This window comes from Coregonus clupeaformis, chromosome 3 (genome assembly GCF_020615455.1).
Source record: "Coregonus clupeaformis isolate EN_2021a chromosome 3, ASM2061545v1, whole genome shotgun sequence".
Classification (NCBI taxonomy): domain Eukaryota; kingdom Metazoa; phylum Chordata; class Actinopteri; order Salmoniformes; family Salmonidae; genus Coregonus; species Coregonus clupeaformis.
Genome location: NC_059194.1, coordinates 14,719,383 through 14,741,869, shown reverse-complemented (window position 1 = coordinate 14,741,869; position 22,487 = coordinate 14,719,383). Strand labels below are relative to the sequence as shown.

The following is a 22,487-nucleotide window of genomic DNA, read 5'->3' as shown; positions in this document are numbered from 1 at the left end:
TTCATATCTACAGTACTGTAGCTATGGGAGATACAGAGTGATATCATATATTCATGTCTATAGTAATGTTGCTATGGGAGATAGAGATATATCCTGTATTCATGTCTATAGTACGGAAGCACTGGGAGATACAGAGAGATATCCTATATTCATGTCTATAGTACTGTAGCTATGGGAGATACAAGGAAATAGTATACACTGTATATGGAGGGAGTGAGAGGAGAGGAAAGTCCCTAAGGCTTGCCTTAGCATCAATCCCAACTCAAACCTGAAGCGGAGCCTGCATCAAGGGCCTGATATTAGGCAAGACAGCTCTAACTGCACAAGAAGACTTTGCCTGCACCATGGGGCTCTGCCTGCACTAGGAGATTCAAGGCTGACTGCGCCAGGAGGCTCAAACTGCGCGGTGGGGCTCTGGCATACATCAGGCCCATATGTCAACCCAGTGGGGATGCTTAATCCATGGCATGCTGTGTGTGTTAGAGCGAGGAGACAGGACAGCTCGCTGTGACTGTGTGTGTGTGTGTGATTTGTAGCAAGGTGCCAGGATGCCTCTATTGCTCAGCTGGTTGTGTGTGTACAGTGTGTGATAATGTACTGTAAGGGTGTTTTCATATCTACAGTCGTGGTCAAAAGTTTTGAGAATGACACAAATACTAATTTTCACAAAGTCTGCTGCCTCAGTTTTGATGATGGCAATTTGCATATCCTCCAGAATGTCATGAAGAGTGATCAGATAAATTGCAATTAATTGCAAAGTCCCTCTTTGCCATGAAAATGAACTTAATCCCCAAAAAACATTTCCACTGCATTTCAGCCCTGCCACAAAAGGACCAGCTGCCATCATGTCAGTGATTCTCTCGTTATCACAGGTGAGAGTGTTGACGAGGACAAGGCTGGAGATCACTCTGTAATGCCGATTGAGTTAGAGTAACAGACTGGAAGCTTTAAAAGGAGGGTGGTGCTTGAAATCATTGTTCTTCCCCTGTTAACCATGGTTACCTGCAAGGAAACACGTGCCGTCATCATTGCTTTGCACAAAAAGGGCTTCACAGGCAAGGATATTGCTGCTAGTAAGATTGCACCTAAATCAACCATTTTTCGGATCATCAAGAACTTCAAGGAGAGAGGTTCAATTGTTGTGAAGAAGGCGTCAGGGCACCCAAGAAAGTCCAGCAAGCGCCAGGACCATCTCCTAAAGTTGATTCAGCTGCGGGATCGGGGCACCACCAGTGCAGAGCTTGCTTAGGCATCTGCACACACAATGAGGTGAAGACTTTTGTAGGATGGCCTGGTGTCAAGAAGGGCAGCAAAGAAGCCATTTCTCTCCAGGAAAAACATCAGGGACAGTCTGATATTCTGCTAAAGGTACAGGGATTGGACTGCTGAGGACTGGGGTAAAGTCATTTTCTCTGATGAATCCCCTTTCCGATTGTTTGAGGCATCCGGAAAACACCTTGTCCGGAGAAGACAAGGTGAGCGCTACCATCAGCCTGTGTCATGCCAACAGTAAAGCATCCTGAGACCATTCACGTGTGGGGTTGCTTCTCAGCCAAGGTAAGAACACACATGAATAAAGAATGGTACCAACACATCCTCCGAGAGCAACTTCTCCCAACCATCCAATAACAGTTTGGTGACGACCAATGCCTTTTCCAGCATGATGGAGCACCTTGCCATAAGGCAAAAGTGATAACTAAGTGGCTTGGGGAACAAAACATCGACCTTAATCCCATTGAGAACTTGTGGTCGATCCTCAAGAGGCAGGTGGACAAACAAAAACCCACAAATTCTGACAAACTCCAAGCATTGATTATGCAAGAATGGGCTGCCATCAGTCAGGATGTGGCCGAGACAGCATGCCAGGGCGGATTGCAGAGGTCTTGAAAAAGAAGGGTCAACACTGCAAATATTGACTCTTTGCATAAACTTAATGTAATTGTCAATAAAAGCCTTTGACACTTAGAATGCTTGTAATTATACTTCAGTATTCCATAGTAACATCTGACAAAAATATCTCATAACACTAATGCAGCGAACTTTGTGAAGACCAATACTTGTGTCATTCTCAAAACTTTTGACCACGACTGTAGTCCTCTTTAAAATAACCGATCTCAGTCCTCTTTAAAGTGAACTGGGGTAAAAAAAAAAAGCAAAATAACTCAGTTATCTTTGTATTCACACTGCCCTTGCCTTTGAATGAGGACCCAACTCTAACTTCATGACCAAAAACACATTGCTCTAAATGTCATAACCCTCTGAAGTCTTCAGTGGTGTTATGTGGACTGTGTCAATGTGCATTCCATAGGAAGTGCACCCATATTGATAAAACTAACACAAATGTACGGTTGTATTGGACATGTGAGGCATGCACTTCTATGTTTCCGTTCCACTTTTTGGGTGATTCCGACTGTGTATCTCTCTTAGATGGGCAGGATATCAACCCTGATAACGTGGCCGTCAACCCATTAGATATTAATGAAGCGAATGATAAATATAATGATTGTGTTGATCCAGATTCAAATTTCCTGAAATTTACCAGAAATAAGTATCACAGACAGTGATGTTGAATGCCAAGGCAAAGGTGGCTATTTGAAGAACCTCAAAAATAAAATATATTTTGATTTGTTTAACACTTTTTTGTTTACTACATGATTCCATATGTGTTATTTTATAGTTTTGATGTCTTCACTATTTTCTACAATGTAAACAATTGTAAAAATAAAGAAAAACCCTTGAATGAGTAAGTGTGTCCAAACTTTTGACTGGTAGTGTATATCACTTGTGATTACTGTAATGTTAAGAAATTTAACAACCTGTACAGCAGCTTATCTAATTCCAAGCTTATTTTCTACCTTTCATTTGAACGTTCGCAGTCTTCCTAAAAATCATGACCACCTTGTTCATTATCTGTCTTCTCTCAGTTATGAATGTTCCATTGTTGTCCTTTCAGAAACATGGTTGACTGAAGAGACAACCATGCTTTATGACATGTCTCCTTATAATGCTGTTCACCACTGTGAACTTCAAGAGTGGGAGGAGGAGTGACCATTTTTGTTCATAAGTTTACGTTTTCAATTATTTGTCAGAGAGGACTTCGCACTTACATCTGATAACATTGATGTTTAATCTCTTTTCATAGAAATTCCCCTTGTGTTCATTTTCTGGTGGTAAAAAAGTGGTAATTGGATGCATCTATCGACCCCATGATTCTGAAATTGGTAGTTTCCTTGATATCCTTGCATCAACCTTGGATTTGATTAATAATTAAGATAAAATGTGTTTTCTATTGGGTGATTACAACATAAATTTATTTAAAAGTGGGAACCACTCACTGACATCAGATGTTTTAAATACTTTATACTCCAGCTATCTGTATCCCCTCATTTATAAGCCCACAAGGGTGACCAGTTCATCTGCCACCCTTATTGATAATATTTTTACAAATTCTTTGAATAATGTGGCTAATACAGATATACTTTGTATTGACATTTCTGACCACTTTCCAATTTAAAACGTATATTTGGCAGCTGGAAATGAATAGATGGGGATGATTAGTAGCATTAAATGTAGAATATTTAACAAAAGTAATTGTGAGCGCTTTAAGATGTTTATTGGTGATATTTCATAACAACGTTTTTATAATCAGGCCGATGTCGAGTCTGCTTACAGGATTTTTTTCACATCTTCCAACTCTGTATTTCACCACTGCTTTCCCTTTGTTAAACCACATAAGAGAGCAGCAGAAGGGTTCTGGAAAACTTGTTTTACAACCGTTCTCAAGAAATCCTCAGTAAAAAAAAAAAAATTGTATAAAAGGTTTCTCAAAAAACCCTCTCCCCTGAATTCTGCAAATTACAAAAAGTATATGAACAAATTTACTCACCTACTTTGGTGTCATGAGCCCTCTCACTCCACCGGGTTACCACCTTAATGTGTTTCCACTATCTTCCACTCTGCTCATCTCTCTCTCTCTACTCAGCCTAACTAGCTCCACCTGTCCCTGCTCTGCTCGGCTCTAATTACTCTGCCAGCTGCGCTGCATTACCCACTAACCTCTCCCAGTATTTAAAGTCCTGTCTTTCAGCTCTCCTTTGTCAGATCGTCTGCAAAGCTCACACCCGGAACCTGTGTGCTCGCGCTTCTGGCTCACCCTTGTTTTGTGACCCCGGACCTGCCTGATTCTTGGATACTCTTCTGCCCCAGGAAAACCAGACCTGCTTTCTGCCATTACGACTCCTGACTACTCTTCGACCCCGGTAACTCTGACCAGCCTTCTGCCTTGCTACAACGTATTTGGATTTCCCTTGAACTGTACTTCTGCCTTGTTTCATCCGCCCCGTTGTGTCTGTGTTTCCTCCCCCCAGGACTTCTGGACCACCAACCACCGGCGTCATCGGACGCATCGCTGCCACTGGGGGGGGGCACAGACCCAGCACATTGGACGGGATAACCCCTGGAGCCTTCACTCACTCCCTACTTCCCTTTTCCCTTAAGTTTAATAAACTTTCTGGTGTGACGCAATTGTGGTCCTCTTGTCGTCTGTCTGAACCGTGACAGTACGATCTGACCATCATGGACTCAGCGCACACTTCCCCCGACATGGAAACCGAAGAACCTGAGCAACCCACCGCCATGCTACGCCTGGAACACACTGAGAGAGAGCTAGGCCGCATGAGCGGCGACATCACCTCTCTGCTTCAGGTCGGCCACCAACAGCATCAGCAGTTCCAGCAGCACCAGCAGCAGTCCCAGCAGCAGCAACAACAACTCGCCAGGATCATCCAACTCCTCACCAACCTTACCCCAGCCAGTCTGCCCACCAGCCCTGCCTCCGAGTTACCTGCCCCGGTCATTGCAGCCGCTGCCCCGGAACCCAAGATTGGAAACCCCGAGCGGTTCAACGGCGATTCTACCCAGGTCCGGCCATTCCTGACTAGCTGCCGACTTCAGTTCTCCTTGCAGCCAAGGACCTTCGCCACGGAGGGGGCTAGGGTCGGGTATGCCATCACTCACCTGACGGGCCGAGCTCGACTCTGGGGAACAGCAGAGTTCGAACGTCAAACCCCCGCATGTGCAACCTTCGACCTGTTTGCTGAGGAGATGCTGAAGGTGTTTGACCTGGATTCACCAACCGCAGAGGCGTCTCGTGAACTGTTCAGTATTCGACAAGGCAGACGTACAGTCGCAGACCATTCCATCGACTTCCGAATCCTGGCAAGACGAAGTTCTTGGAACACACCATCGTTGGTGGACGCGTTCTTCCATAGCTTGGCTGACTATATCAAGGACGAGTTGGTCTCCCATGAACTGCCTTCCACTCTTGATGAAGCCATCGCACTGACTGTCCGGATCGACAGAAGGATACAGACCCGTCGTCGTGAGAGGGGGCGCCAAGGTCCACCAACTACCGGCATTCGGAGAGATCTGACTGGGCTCCTGTCAGCTACTGCCACTCACCCAAGTCAGCTTGATCAGTCTGAGCCTATGGAGATTGGGCGAGCCTCTCTCACTCCTGCAGAGCGCCAGCGCCGCTTCACCTCAAACCTCTGCCTCTATTGTGGAGGTGATGGACATCGTGTGGTAACCTGCCCTTTAAAAGCCGAAGCTCACCGGGCATAGGGGGAGTCCGGCTGAGCTCAATGACCATCCAGTCCTCCGACCGCAAACCCTTGCTGCAAGTTCACCTCCGCCTCTCTGACTCAACTCACACCCTGGCTGCTCTGGTGGATTCTGGCGCCGAAGCCAACATAATGGACATCAAGCTGGCACGCCAACTGGGACTGGAGAACCTCCGTTTGACACCTCCTATTCCTGCCCGGGCACTGGACGGACACTTACTCGGATCGGTCACTCATGTCACGGCCCCGGTCTTGATGGGTCTGTCCGGAAACCATCAAGAAACTATCCAGTTTCACCTGCTCCCCTCTCCAGGCCAACCCCTCATCCTGGGTTACCCATGGCTCCGCCGGCACAACCCTCAGCTCGACTGGGTGACCGGGGTGATCAGGGAGTGGGGAGAGGACTGCCACCGAACCTGCCTGCTTGCTGCCGCACTACCCCCTCGGCCAGTACCTACTAACTCCGCTCCTGACCTCTCCCATGTCCCAGAATGCTACCATGGTCTCAGAGAAGTGTTTAACAAAGCAAGAGCCACATCTCTGCCCCCTCACCGACCGTACGACTGTGCCATCGACCTCCTCCCTGGAACAGCCCCTCCAAGGGGGTCGTCTTTATTCGTTGTCTGCTCCTGAAAGAAGGTCCATGGAGGACTACATCAATGACTCTCTGTCCACAGGATTGATCCGTTCATCTTCATCTCCGGCTGGTGCTGGCTTCTTCTTTGTGGGGAAGAGGGACGGATCTCTTCGCCCCTGCATCGACTACAGGGGACTCAACGACATCACAGTGAAAAACCGTTACCCTCTCCCTCTGCTCACCTCTGCTTTTGAGTTGCTCCAGGGAGCCACTGTTTTTACCAAGTTGGATCTCAGAAACGCTTACCACCTAGTGCGGATCCGGGAGGGAGATGAATGGAAGACCGCATTCAATACACCAACAGGCCACTACGAGTATCTGGTTATGCCTTTTGGCCTCACCAATGCTCCTGCTGTGTTCCAGGCTCTAGTGAATGATGTACTGCGGGACATGTTAAACAAGTTTGTCTTCGTTTACCTGGATGACATCTTAATCTACTCCAGAAACCTGTCTGAACACACCCGCCATGTCCAGCAAGTCCTTCATCGTCTTCTGGAGAATTCCCTCTACGCCAAGGCAGAGAAATGTGAGTTTCACGTCAAGACAGTGGCCTTCCTGGGGTACATAGTGGCAGAGGGAAGTATCCAAATGGATCCTGCCAAAGTATCAGCAGTCACTTCATGGCCAGTTCCGGAGAACAGAAAGAAGCTGCAACAGTTTCTGGGGTTTGCTAACTTCTATAGAAAGTTTATCCGGAACTACAGTACCGTTGCTGCCCCTCTCACTGCTCTAACCAGCACCAAGCAACCCCTTCACCTGGACCCCAGCAGCCGACAAGGCCTTCAGTACCCTCAAGGTAAGGTTCACCTCCGCTCCCATCCTCCAGATGCCTGACGTGGACCGGCAATTCATTGTGGAGGTGGACGCCTCGGATGTGGGAGTTGGTGCTGTGATTTCTCAGTGGGCTGCGGAGGATAGGAAGCTCCATCCCTGTGCCTTTTTCTCACGTCGGTTGTCCCCCTCTGAGTGCAATTACGACATAGGGAACCGAGAGCTGCTGGCTGTGAAGCTTGCCTTGGAGGAGTGGCGTCACTGGCTGGAGGGGTCCACCATTCCATTTCTCGTTTGGACCGATCATAAGAACTTGGAGTACATCCGCACGGCCAAACGGTTGAACTCCAGGCAGTCCCGCTGGGCCCTGTTCTTCACCAGGTTTAATTTCACTCTGTCATACCGGCCTGGATCACGCAACACCAAGCCAGACGCCCTCTCCCGTCAATTCCAGAAGGATGACAACCCCTCCAAGGATCCTGTGTCGATTCTGCCAAGTCCCTGCATCGTAGCAGCTCTGACCTGGGCTGTTGAGGAACAGGTGCTGGAAGCTCTCCGTAACCAGCCCGGTCCCAGCACTTGCCCAGCTGACCGCCTTTTTGTCCCCGAAAACCTAAGGTCCCAGGTCGTTCAGTGGGGACATGACTCCCGCCTAGCTTGTCACCCTGGCTCCACCCGCACTCACAACCTGCTCGCCCAGAGGTTCTGGTGGCCCGCTCTGAGAAGGGATGTACGGGAATTCGTCCAAGCCTGCCCCATCTGCAACCAACACAAGTCGTCCTGCCAGCCCCCAGCCGGATTGCTGCAGCCCCTGCCTGTGCCCAGACGTCCCTGGTCTCACATCGCCCTTGACTTTGTCACGGGGCTGCCCCCTTCAAGGGGCAAGACCGTCATTCTCACCATAGTTGACCGATTCAGCAAGATGGCACACTTCATTCCCCTCCCCAAGCTCCCAACCGCCAAGGAGACCGCCCAGGTGGTCCTGGAACACGTCTTCCGGATCCACGGACTGCCAAAGGATGTAGTTTCTGACCGTGGTCCACAATTCTCCTCCGCTTTTTGGAAGGAGTTCTGTCACCTGCTGGGAGCCACAGTCAGTCTGACTTCCGGATTCCATCCCCAATCCAATGGGCAGTCAGAGCGGGCAAATCAGGAGCTCGAGAAGGCACTGCGATGCATGACTTCACGCAACCCCCACTCCTGGTCGCAGCAATTGACATGGGTGGAGTACGCACACAATTCTCTGACCTGCTCTGCCATCGGTATGTCCCCTTTCCAATGTGTTTATGGATACCAGCCTCCTCTATTTGCTAGTCAGGAAGGGGAGGTTACTTGCCCATCTGCACTTGCGTTTGCCCGTCGATGTCGCCGCACCTGGTCACAGGCCCGAGCCACACTTCTCAGATCCGTTGCCAGCTACACTACCGGGGCCAACCGTCGGAGAATCCCTGCTCCCACCTACCATGTTGGTCAAAGGGTGTGGTTGTCGTCAAGGAACCTGCCACTCAGGGTGGAGTCGCAGAAGTTGGCACCTCGGTTCATTGGCCCATTCCCTATCATAAGAGTGATTAGCCCAACTGCTGTCCGGCTCCAACTGCCTAATTCCATGAGGGTGCACCCCACTTTCCATGTGTCTAAGATTAAGCCCATTCATGAGAGTCCGCTGGTCCCTGCTGCGCCTTGTCCTCCTCCTCCACGGCTCGTCGATGGTGGTCTGGTTTACACCGTCCGCCGCCTGCTTCGGTCCAGACGGAGGGGTAGGGGTCTCCAGTACCTCATTGACTGGGAGGGCTATGGACCTGAGGAAAGGACCTGGGTGCCAGCTAGTCGGATTGTGGATAGGACTCTCATCACCGCCTTCCACCAACGGCATCCTGATCAACCTGCAATCCGTAGGGGCCGCCCCAGAGGGATCCCTAACCGTCCTGCCCGCTCGGCGTCCTGTCCTGTGCCTGATCCTGTCTCGGGACCTGTCCCATCTCCCCGACCACGGCCCTCCGGCTTCCTCCGAGGATGAGGGCGTTCGCTCGGGACCGTTCGGAGGAGTTCTAGCCCTCCTCCGGCTCCCCTCCTCCCGCCCGGCGTGGTGTTGCTCTTGGGACTTCTGGGGCCGTCCCTTGGGGGGGGGGGTTCTGTCATGAGCCCTCTCACTCCACCGGGTTACCACCTTAATGTGTTTCCACTATCTTCCACTCTGCTCATCTCTCTCTCTCTACTCAGCCTAACTAGCTCCACCTGTCCCTGCTCTGCTCGGCTCTAATTACTCTGCCAGCTGCGCTGCATTACCCACTAACCTCTCCCAGTATTTAAAGTCCTGTCTTTCAGCTCTCCTTTGTCAGATCGTCTGCAAAGCTCACACCCGAACCTGTGTGCTCGCGCTTCTGGCTCACCCTTGTTTTGTGACCCCGGACCTGCCTGATTCTTGGATACTCTTCTGCCCCAGGAAAACCAGACCTGCTTTCTGCCATTACGACTCCTGACTACTCTTCGACCCCGGTAACTCTGACCAGCCTTCTGCCTTGCTACAACGTATTTGGATTTCCCTTGAACTGTACTTCTGCCTTGTTTCATCCGCCCCGTTGTGTCTGTGTTTCCTCCCCCCCCAGGACTTCTGGACCACCAACCACCGGCGTCATCGGACGCATCGCTGCCACTGGGGGGGGGCACAGACCCAGCACATTGGACGGGATAACCCCTGGAGCCTTCACTCACTCCCTACTTCCCTTTTCCCTTAAGTTTAATAAACTTTCTGGTGTGACGCAATTGTGGTCCTCTTGTCGTCTGTCTGAACCGTGACACTTTGGATATCCCCAAAAATATATTTGACTAACAAATTCCAAGAATCCTTAAATAATATAAAGTAAAAATGGAAAATCATCAATCAACTGTTGAATAAGAAAAAGCCATCTACAACTATTCCATCTTAATGTATTGTTGGAAACAAGACCTATAGTGATCCTGATGTTATTTCATGTGAATTTAATAACTTTTTTGTGAATGTGGGTTCCTCGCTGTCAAAGAAAATAGAGACTACTGATGGAAATCCCTTGGATTACATTAAGGGACATTTCCCTTCTCTGCTTCAGTTTGATCCTCCTGATGTAATGGAGGTGATGGAGGTAATTGGTAACCTAAAGATATCAGCAGCAGGTCATGATGTGATTGGTGCCTCTTTGGTGAAATCAGTGTCTTCCTCGATTACTGAGCCTCTAACGTATATCTTCACCAGATCTATGCAAACTGGTATTGTTCCTGATGATTTGAAAATTGCCAAAGTTATTCTGGAAAGATCATATTCAATTTGTCTGTAGCAAAGTGATGAAATCTGTTGGTATCCTCAGAAAGATTAGTGGTTTGGTTCATCAGGCTTGCTCTATACTCTTTACTATAGCTTCATTGACCCACATCTCATTTACTGTAATATTGTCTGTGCCAGTACATATGCCTCCTACCTACACAAATTACTCATCATACACATTTTTGCATTCTGCACCTTCATTTAAGAAACTCAATATCTTGTCTATTTCTGACATTAATATACGCCAATTATGCACTTTCATCTACAAATATTCATACTTAGACAGTTTATCTTAACCCTTCAATGGATTTTTCCAGGTTAATTCTGAAATCCATCTATATAACACAAGACACTGCGATAACCTTCAACCTCCCCACTGCCGCACCTCACATAGTCAATTCTCTTTCAGATACAGAGGTACCATACTCTGGAATTCTTATCTTCACATTGCCAAAACCTCATCATCCCTCAATAACTTAAAGCGAAGACTGGGGGTCTTCCTGATGAACCAATCTACCCAATAATCCCCTCCATGTAGCCTAACTTTCACACTCTCACACACACACACACATGCGCACACACACACACATAATCAAACAGTGTTTTTCTTGTATACTGAGTATATCATGTACAATTATAATTAATCTGTTTTGTTTAACTGATTGAGCTAACTTTTTTTTTGTACTTACTGTATATTTGTGGTGTGGTTTTCATACAAGCCCCTTTGGGCTTCCAACCTCACCTGCACACCATTTTTACCCGTTTTTATCTGTACCATTTTGTCTTTCACTTATTTTCTTTGGCGCGAAAAAAATTAAACCTCAAACCTAAAAAATATTTTGCCAGTTCACTTCAATTGTGGTCCGAGTCCTCTTTGTATTCACATTGCTATGTTTATAAAGGAATCAAGATTATTTTCCAACATTCACTCAATGCACTCTGGGTATTTTACAAAGTGCAGGATAAGCCATTCCATCAGAACATGTTTTCTAACAGCTAGATATACCTACTTACATTTTGGAAGCTACTAGATTGCTTTAAGTTAAATGATGAGACATAGTTATTGTAATCAGAAGATACATATAATATTTACATGTTAATAGTAACAGAATAAGTAGCAGAAGAATAACTGCAGATTAAATAATGCTGTAATTGAAAACTGTACACCCAATGTAGGCTACTGCCCCTTTAAGAGCTATAATTGATTTTGTAACCTATGTTGAGATTTTCACCAAATATGTTGTCTTCTCACACTATTTTTATTTATTTTACCTTTATTTAACTAGGCAAGTCAGTTAAGAATAAATTATTATTTACCATGACGGCCTACACCGGCCAAACCCGGACGACGCTGGGCCAATTGTGCGCCGCCCTATGGGACTCCCAATCACGGCCGGTTGTGATACAGCCTGGAATCGAACCAGGGGGTTTGTAGTGACAACTCAAGCACTGAGATGCAGTGCCTTAGACCACTGCGCCACTCGGGAGTTCATAAAGTGTAACTTAACCCAAGTCTCAATCACACTATTCAACCCCCACAATCGAATAAACAGTGTATGAAGCTCTCTTAGCCTAATAGATCACATATAGCAAACTAATAATCTGAACTAAAAACACATATTTTGGCATTTCTGTGCATCCTTGACAATAGCTAATCAATATCCAAAAACAGCACACATTTTTTTTTAAACGAGAACCTGCACATCATCTTCGCTCTTTTGTGGCACCAATGTGAGGGGTTATGGCAGGGGAAATGGTGTTGCAATAGTCTAGTGTGTGTTGCGGGAATAATGACAAGCGAACCTGGGGAGCTTTGTGTTCACATTGCCCTAAAAAAGGGAACCGGACCGCGGAATTCAAGCGAACCGAACTCAGACCACCTCTCAAGATGGTCTCAGTTTGGTTCACTTTGGGGGCTCTTTTGAGGGTGCCAGGACAGTTCCTGCTGCTCATCTCACTGTGTGTGTGTGTGTGTGTGTGTGTGCCAGCAGTACCTTGGAGTCCAGCTGCTGTAGATAAGAGCAGATGTACTCGATGCTGGCTCCAAACGGGTGGACATGGAGGAACGTAGAGATGATCCCTGAGGAAGGACAAACAGGGACATCAATACAGCTGTCAATCAAACTGGCATACCATATTAACATGTAGTTTAATACTCTATAACTACAACCCTACAATCATATGTACAAACACCTAAATTCCGTCTGACTGTTGATTTACCCATCTGATCAAAATGACAGCCAACGAGAATATGGCATCCAATAGACATAAGAGTATCAAACTGTATTCTATTAACCTATAGCTAACCTACAGCTAACCTACAGCTAACCAATAGCTAACCTACAGCTAACATATAGCTAACCTACAGCTAACCTACAGCTAACCTACAGCTAACCTACAGCTAACCAATAGCCAACCTAGCGCGTTGTCTTTGTGCTCGGACAGGGCACGTATGCTCGGACACGCCTAACCGTGACATACAGTGCATTCGGAAAGTATTCAGACCCCTTGACCTTTTCCACATTTTGCTATGTCACAACCTTATTCTAAAATGGATTAAATTACATGTTTTCCTCATCCAGCTACACACAATAACCCATAATGACTAAGGTAGGTGACCAAGAACCCAATGGTCACTCTGACAGAGCTCCAGAGTTCCTCCAGGATCGAGGGAATACAGAGAGATCCTTAATGAAAACCTGCTCCAGAGCGCTCAGGACCTCAGACAGGGGTGAAGGTTCACCTTCCAACAGGACAACGAACCTAAGCACACAGCCAAGACAACGCAGGAGTGGCTTCGGGACAAGTCTCTGAATTACCTTGAGTGGCCCAGCCAGAGCCCGGACTTGAACCCGATCAAACATCTCTGGAGAGACCTGAAAATAGCTGTGCAGCGATGCTCCTCATCCAACCTGACAGAGCTTGAGAAGATCTGCAGTGAAGAAAGGGAGAAACTCCCCAAATACAGGTGTGCCAAGCTTGTAGGGTCATACCCAAGAAGACTCTAGGCTGTAATCGCTGCCAAAGGTGCTTCAACAAAGTGCTGAGTAAAGGGTCTGAATACTTATGTAAATGTTACATTTCAGTTTAATTTTTTTTTATAAATACCACAAATGTCTAAAAACCTGCTTTTGCTTTGTCATTATGGGGTATTGTGTGTAGATTGATGAGGAAAAAAACATGTAACGTAATAAGGCTGTAACGTAACAAAATTTGGAAAAAGTCAAGGGGTCTGAATACTTTCCAAATGCACTGTATTTAGTGATATAAAGATGGCCTCACTTCTAGGGCAGTGGCGGTCATGAAATTTTGTCAGCCGGTGATTGTCAAATAAATAACTGCCAGTCTCACGTTAATTGACCGTTAACTAACATTAACAAGTTTAGCATCTCCTGGCTTCCACCCATCGCCTACAAGCCACTGATTCAGACCTTTGGAACATCTACATTTAAAAAAGTAGAATAAATCAATTTAATATAGCCTACACTGTCACAATAAATCCAATATTTATTTTAAACAGGTCTAAAGAAACATGAAGAATATGTAGTCTATTTCAGAAGAACAGAATAGCATATTCCGAGTTGTCCTTATGTTAGGCCCTGATCTGGCTATGCCATATGGCTGTGGGCTACACTAGTTCATTTAGCAGACAAGATTTGCTTAGAAGTCCGTGGCATAATATTTTCTTATTTTATAGTATGAAGATTGAACATAGCTGAATAAAATTGAAAGGATATTTTCTCCAAACGATTTCCAAGGAAGAGCGCACATGCGGCTATGTTGTTGAGTGGTTAACAAATAAACTGTTATTTATGCAACTTTAGTTGTGATACAAACATTGGGCTATATGTTTAGATTTGTTATACATTTTAAGGCTGCACGATGCGACTAATGATGCTTTGAAAAAAGTTGCATGAAATGCACGAGCACTGATTTGTTTCTTGTGCAGGCTGCACACACTTCATCAGTCTCTCATTCAAAATTTGACAAGCACTTGATAATATTCTCACCAGGCCTTACATTTCCCGGTGGCATCCCCCTTGTGTGGCCGTAATGCCCCGTAAAAAAATCCATGCCAAAGTGGCCATTGTGCCCTTGGGCTGAATATAATAATTATAATTCCCTTCTCACAGCTGCCGTGCTTAGAAGCACCTCTCACTCATATGGCTCTCTCAGATATCTCAATTCCTATTAGCCAATGCCCGTCACATGATCGGATCCTTCTCACAGGCATTTCAGCTAAGAAGACAGACACATCAGGGAACGTAACCCTCTTATCGAATTTCGAGGCGCATATTGAAGATGTTACACTACATGACCAAAAGTATGTGGACACCTGCTCGTCTAACATTTCCTTCTTAAAATCATGGGCATTAATATGGAGTTGGTCCCCCCTTTGCTGCTATAATAGTCTCCACTCTTCGGGGAAGGCTTTCCACCTGATGTTGGAACATTCCTGCGGGGACTTGTTTCCATTCAGCCACAAGAGCATTAGTGAGGTCAGGCACTGATGTTGGGCGATTAGGCCTGGCTCGCAGTCGGCTTTCCAATTCATGCCAAAGGTGTTTGATGGGGTTGAGGTCAGGGCTCTTTGCAGGCCAGTCAAGTTCTTCCACACCTATCTCAACAAACCATTTATGTATGGACCTAGCTTTGTGCACATAGGCATTGTCATGCTGAAATAGGAAAGGGCCTTCCCCAAACTGTTGCCACAAAGTTGGAAGCACAGAATCGTCTAGAATGTCATTGTATGCTGTAGCATTAAGATTTCCCTTCACTGGAATTAAGGGGCCTAGCCCGAACCATGAAAAACAGCCCCAGACCATTATTCCTCCTCCACCAAACTTTACAGTTGGCACTATGCATTGGGATAGGTAGCGTTCTCCTGGCATCCACCAAACCCAGATTCGTACGTCGGACTGCCAGATGGTGAAGCGTGATTCATTACTCCAGAGAACACGTTTTCTCTGCTCCAGAGTCCAATGGCGGCGAGCTTTACATCACTCCAGCCAACGCTTGGCATTGCGCATGGTGATCTTAGGCTCGTTTGCAGCTGCTCAGCCATGGAAACCCATTTCATGAAGCTCCCGACGACCAGTTCTTGTGCTGATGTTGCTTCCATAGGCAGTTTGGAACTCGGTAGTGAGTGTTGCAACCGAGGACAGGCAATTTTTACGCGCTTCAGCACTCAGTGGTTCCGTTCTGTGAGCTTGTGTGGCCTACCACTTCGCGGCTGGGTTGTTGTTGCTCTTAGACATTTCCACTTCACAATAACAGCACTTACAGTTGACCGAGGGCAGCTCTAGCAGGGCAGAAATTTGACGAACTGACTTGTTGGAAAGGTGGCATCCTATGATGGTGCCACATTGAAAGTCACTGAGCTCTTCAGTAAGGCCATTCTACTGCCAATGTTTGTCTATGGAGATTGCATGGTTGTGTGCTTGATTTAATACACCTTTCAGTAATGGGTGTGGCTGAAATAGCCGATTCCACTAATGTGAAGAGGTGTCCACATACTTTTGCATATATAGTGTAGAAGAACTGTCCACATTAAGCCAACTTTTCATCAGCCAACAAGATGAGTAGCCTAACAAACAGCAAAAGCACTAGCCTATGTCAATCTACTATCCCCCATAGTACAAAAGTTGACCTATTCTATTCTATCTTCTGCGTAAGAAAGAAATATTCCAAAACATAATCTGGGACAGTTGTGTGATGCGATAGATCCCAAATTAATACAACCACTCGCGTCCAAAAACATTTTAAAAGCAATGAGACTGTTGCAACAGATCGTTTAGCTTCAAATGTTGATAAACTATTAGGCTATTTCTTCACATTATAAGCGCAGCAATGCGCACACGGCAGTAGGCTGTAAGCGCGAATGTTCCAAAATGCAATTCTCAAAAGTGACCGCAAATGCGATTCTGCATGTAATGCTTTATTTTAAAGATGCATTTTTATGGTGAAAATTATCTTCCCCAAACTTGAAACTCACGTGCCGCCTACGTATGCCAGTTAGGCTCTAGACTGGTTGTAAAGCGGATTAATGTGCTTCATTTTAAGAAGTTATTTGGCCACTTTAGTTGTGATACAAACCTTATCAAAACATATAGGCCTATGGGCTAGGCTACATGAGGTGTGTGACTATGATTAGAAAAAGTTGCAAAAAAAAAGGCATGCGCTGTTTCTTGCCTTATGCTGGGCATCATTCACAAGTGATAATACATCATTCACAAGCGATGGTCTAATATTGTCACCCATCAGACTATTCTTAGTTTAAGTTGTCTTTACATCTACTAAATAATATATGCGAGCAATTGGTTTTGATTTAGAATGGACCATTATTGGTTCCGAGACAGGGGCATGAAACAAATAATACATGTAATCTATGCACTTAAGTAGCGAACAGAGGATGCTTTTCCCGTGGTTCATTTTCATGCAAGCCAGGTAGGCTATACTCCTGTTGTAAATATAAACAATGTGCTTAATGAAACATGTTAATAAAACAGAAAGAAAGCTAGAGACAGCTGCAACCGTCCGAAGTTAGATAACCATTCGCGTTTGTGTCCAGCTGCCGACCACGCACCAAATATGTTAATACAGTCCCCTGTAGCTCAGTTGGTAGAGCATGGCGCTTGCAACGCCAGGGTTGTGGGTATGTTTCCCACGGGGGGCCAGTATGAAAATGTGTGCAATCACAAACTGTAAGTCGCTCAGGATAAGAGCGTCTGCTAAATGACTAAAATGTCAAATGTAAAATACCACAACAGAGAAAATTGTCACTTGGCACAGTGTTACAGGACACCTTCAGCTAAACAATCAGCTATGCAGTAAAGAGCATCTAAATTTTTTTGGCAAATTCATTTACTTTGATTTAATGTAAATAGCGTCCGAAAATAGCCAACATTGCGCTACAGCTAACCTACAGCTAACCTATAGCTAACCCGCAGCTAACCCGCAGCTAACCCACAGCTAACCTATAGCTAACCTACAGCTAACCTATAGCTAACCTATAGCTAACCTACAGCTAACCTATAGCTCTGGCAACTTCCCCAATATTTGGAACCAAGGACTGATCACCCCAATCCACAAAAGTGGAGACAAATTTGACCCCAATAACTACCGTGGGATATGCGTCAACAGCAACCTTGGGAAAATCCTCTGCATTATCATTAACAGCAGACTAGTTCACTTCCTCAGTGAAAACAATGTACTGAGCAAATTTAAAATTGGCTTTTTACCAAATTACCGTACGACAGACCACGTATTCACCCTGCACACCCTAATTGACAAACAAACAAACCGAAACAAAGGCAAACTCTTCTCATGCTTTGTTGATTTCAAAAAAAGCTTTTGACTCAATTGGGCGTGAGGGTCTGCTATACCAATTGATGGAAAGTGGGGTTGGGGGAAAAACATACGACATTATAAAATCCATGTATCAAATAAAATCAAATCAAATTTTATTGGTCACATGCGCCGAATACAACAGGTGCAGACAGTACAGTGAAATGCTTACTTACAGCCCTTAACCAACAGTGCATTTATTTTTAACAAAGAAAGTAAAAATAAAACAACAACAAAAAAAGTGTTGAGAAAAAAAGAGCAGAAGTAAAATAAAATAACAGTAGGGAGGCTATATATACAGGGGGGTACCGGTGCAGAGTCAATGTGCGGGGGCACCGGCTAGTTGAGGTAGTTGAAATAATATGTACATGTGGGTAGAGTTAAAGTGACTATGCATAAATAATTAACAGAGTAGCAGCAGCGTAAAAAGGATGGGGTGGGGGGGCAGTGCAAATAGTCCGGGTAGCCATGATTAGCTGTTCAGGAGTCTTATGGCTTGGGGGTAGAAGCTGTTGAGAAGTCTTTTGGACCTAGACTTGGCACTCCGGTACCGCTTGCCGTGCAGTAGCAGAGAGAACAGTCTATGACTAGGGTGGCTGGAGTCTTTGACAATTTTGAGGGCCTTCCTCTGACACCGCCTGGTATAGAGGTCATGGATGGCAGGAAGCTTGGCCCCAGTGATGTACTGGGCCGTACGCACTACCCTCTGTAGTGCCTTGCGGTCGGAGGCCAAGCAGTTGCCATACCAGGCGGTGATGCAACCAGTCAGGATGCTCTCGATGGTGCAGCTGTAGAATTTGTTGAGGATCTGAGGACCCATGCCAAATCTTTTCAGTCTCCTGAGGGGGAATAGGCTTTGTCGTGCCCTCTTCACGACTATCTTGGTGTGTTTGGACCATGATAGTTCGTTGGTGATGTGGACACCAAGGAACTTGAAGCTCTCAACCTGTTCCACTACAGCCCCGTCGATGAGAATGGGGGCGTGCTCAGTCCTCTTTTTTTTCCTGTAGTCCACAATCATCTCCTTTGTCTTGGTCACGTTGAGGGAGAGGTTGTTGTACACAAACAACAAGTGTGCGGTTAAAATTGGCAAAGAACACACACATTTCTTTCCACAGGGCCGTGGGGTGGGACAGGGATGCAGTTTAAGCCCCACCCTCTTCAACATATATATCAACGAATTGGCAAGGGCACTAGAACAGTCTGCAGCACCCTACTAGAATCTGAAGTCAAATGTCTACTGTTTGCTGATGATTTAACATTTTTACATTTTAGTCATTTAGCAGACGCTCTTATCCAGAGCGACTTACAGTTAGTGCATACATTATTATTATTCTTTTTTTTAAAATACTGGACCCCCATGGGAATCGAACCCACAACCCTGGCTTTGCAAACACCATGCTCTACATCCCTGCCGGCCATTCCCTCCCCTGGACGACGCTGGGCCAATTGTGCGCCGCCCCATGGGTCTCCCGGTCGCGGCCGGCTACGACAGCTTCTGTCACCAACCAAGGAGGGCCTACAGCAGCACCTAGATCTTCTGCACAGATTCTGTCAGACCTGGGTGCTGACAGTAAATCTCAGTAAGGCAAAAATAATGGTGTTCTAAAAAAGGTCCAGTTGCCAGGACCACAAATACAAATTCCATCTAGACACCGTTGCCCTAGAGCACACAAAAAACTATACATACCTCTGCCTAAACATCAGCGCCACAGATATCTTCCACAAAGCTGTGAACGATCTGAGAGACAAGGCAAGAAGGGCCTTCTATGCCATCAAAAGGAAATAAAATTTGACATACTAATTAGGATCTGGCTAAAAATACTTGAATCAGTTGTAGAACCCATTGCCCTTTATGGTTGTGAGGTCTGGGGTCCACTCACCAACCAAGAATTCACAAAATGGGACAAACACCAAATTGAGACTCTGCATGCAGAATTCTGCAAAAATATCCTCTGTGTACAATGAAAAACACAAAATAATGCTTGCAGAGCAGAATTAGGCTGATACCCGCTAATTATCAAAATCCAGAAAAGAGCTGTTAAATTCTATAACCACTTAAAAGGAAGCGATTCCCAAACCTTCCATAACAAAGCCATCACCTACAGAGAGATGAACCTGGAGAAGAGTCCCCTACGTAAGCTGATCCTGGGGCTCTGTTCACAAACACAAACAGACCCCACAGGGCCCAGGACAACAACAACAACACAATTAGACCCAACCAAATCATGAGAAAACAAAAAGAGAATTACTTGACACATTGGAAGGAATTAACAAAAAAACATAGCAAACTAGAATGCTATTTGGCTCTAAACAGAGAGTACACAGTGGCAGAATACTTGACCACTGTGACTGACCCAAACTTAAGGAAAGCTTTGATTATGTACAGACTCAGTGAGCATAGCCTTGCTATTGAGAAAGTCCGCCATAGGCAGACCTGGCTCTCAAGAGAAGACAGGCTATGTGCACACTGCCCACAAAATGATGTGGAAACTGAGCTGCACTTCCTAACCTCCTGCCAAATGTATGACCATATTAGAGACACATATTTCCCTCAAATTACAGAGATCCACAAAGAATTAGAAAACAAACCCAATTTTGATAAACTCCCTTTTCTAATGGGTGAAAAACCACAGTGTGCCACCACAGCAGCAAGATTTGTGAACTGTTGCCACAAGAAAAAGGCAACCAGTGAAGAACAAACACCATTGTAAATACAACCCATATTTATGTTTATTTATTTTCCCATTTGTACTTTAACTATTTGCACATTGTTACAACACTGTATACATACATAATATGACATTTGAAATGTCTTTATTATTTTGGAACTTCTGAGTGTAATGTTTACTGTTAATATTTATTGTTTATTTCACTTTTGTTTACTATCTACTTCACTTGCTTTGGCAATGTTAACATACGTTTCCAATGCCAATAAAGCCCTTAAATTGAAATTGAATTGAAATTGAGAAGGAGTGAGCACAGCCTTTCTAGCTCCTCGTTGGTAGGCACTAGGCAGCCAGAAGGCTGTGGTGATTAGAAACATTACAGGTGCTGAAGGCCTCAGGCAACCAGCAAATTAAAATGTGTGAACCCGCCCAAAGAACTGGGAATGAACTGGGGAGGAAAACCAGGCTTTCCACAAATAACCTGCTTGATTAGATTGGAGGAGGAAAACATGGGCACCAAGCAGGGATCTCCTTTGTAGGTACTTTCTCTAGTAATGTTCTATAGAGTATAGACCCAGATACTAACTAGCAATGCCTCTCTCTCAGAGTGGACAGGGCTGGGGGACTCTTCTCTTCTATACTAATGTTAGGTTTATATAACATTACAGTGATGTTATAGCAATGTTATTGTGATTTTATAGCAATGTTATAGTGATGTTGTAGTAATGGTATAGAGATGTTATAGTAATGTTATACTAATGTTATAGGCCTAGTGACGTTATAGTTATATTAGGTGAACGTACCAACTAGCTGGGCCTCTCTGTCAGAGTGGACTGGACTTGGGGGGATCTTCTCCTCTGTAGTTAGGTTAATATAACATTATAATAATGTTGAAGAAAGGTTATAGTAATTTTAGGTGAACTTACCAACTAGCAAGGCCTCTCTCTCGGAGTGAACAGGACTGGAGGGAATCTTCTCTGGGGGCAGACTCTCCTTCTCCTGACTGCAGGAAACCACTTCTAACGCTGTCGCCTCCTACAGGACAAGAGGAGAAAACACTGTTAGATGACACACACACACACACACACACAGTCCTAGAAACATCATACAGGCAATGGGAGAAGAGAGGAGGAGAGACAGAGAGAGAAAATACAGAGGGAGCCAACAGGAGGGAGGAAAGAGAGAGAGAGAGAGAGAGAGAGAGAGAGAGAGAGAGAGAGAGAGAGAGAGAGAGAGAGAGAGAGATAGAGAGAGAGAGAGAGAAAGCTGGGAGTGTTAGCGATGTTAATGATGAAGTTGTTGTTTACTGTGGGCTTCTGACAGGCAGGAGGAGGGTGGGTCAGGTATGTGTTTAAAAATAATAATAAAAACAATTTAGGAGGTAGATCAGCTTAAATATTGCAGATAGATTGTGGCTTCCATCAATGTAATTGTCTGCATCATATCCAATCCCAAATTATTTGTTGTTGTTGTAAATACAGTGCCTTCGGAAAGTATTCAGACCCCTTGACTTTTTCCACATTTTGTTACGTTACAGCCTTATTCTAAAATTGATTAAATAGTTTTTTCCCCTCATCAATCTACACACAATACCCCATAATGACAAAGCAAAAAGAGGTTTTATAAATTTTTGCAAATGTATTACAAATAAAAAACGGAAATATCACATTTACATAAGTATTCAGACCCTTTACTTAGTACTTTGTTGAAGCACCTTTGGCAGCGATTACAGCATCGAGTATTCTTGGGTAAGCTTGGCACACCTGTATTTGGGGAGTTTCTCCCATTCTTCTCTGCAGATCCTCTCAAGCTCTGTCAGGTTGAATGGGGAGCATTGCTGCATAGCTATTTTCAGGTCTCTGCAGAGATGTTCGATCGGGTTCAAGTCCGGGCTCTGGCTGGGCCACTCAAGGATATTCAGAGACTTGTCCCGAAGCCAATCCTGCGTTGTATTGGCTGTGTGCTTAGAGTCATTGTCCTGTTGGAAGGGGAACATTCACCCCCAGTCTGAGGTCCTGAGCGCTCTGGAGCAGGTTTTCATCAAGTATCTCTCTGTACTTTGCTCCGTTCATCTTTGCCTCGATCCTGACTAGTCTCCCAGTCCCTGCTGATGAAAAACATCCCCACAGCATGATGCTGCCACC

At 45.4% G+C, this 22,487-nt stretch overlaps 1 protein-coding gene across 1 annotated transcript in view; it reads right to left on the bottom strand.

Moving 5' to 3' along the window:
• The window catches only part of LOC121538153 (ecto-NOX disulfide-thiol exchanger 2-like), a 248,638-nt gene that overhangs the window by 5,502 nt on the left and 220,649 nt on the right, over positions 1-22,487 (bottom strand). The window contains exons 12-13 of the mRNA XM_045207428.1: positions 21,270-21,378; positions 12,322-12,407 (exon numbers count right to left, since the gene is read on the bottom strand). Of these exons, the coding sequence (XP_045063363.1) occupies positions 12,322-12,407; positions 21,270-21,378 (195 nt within the window). The remainder of the gene's footprint in view (positions 1-12,321; positions 12,408-21,269; positions 21,379-22,487) is intronic.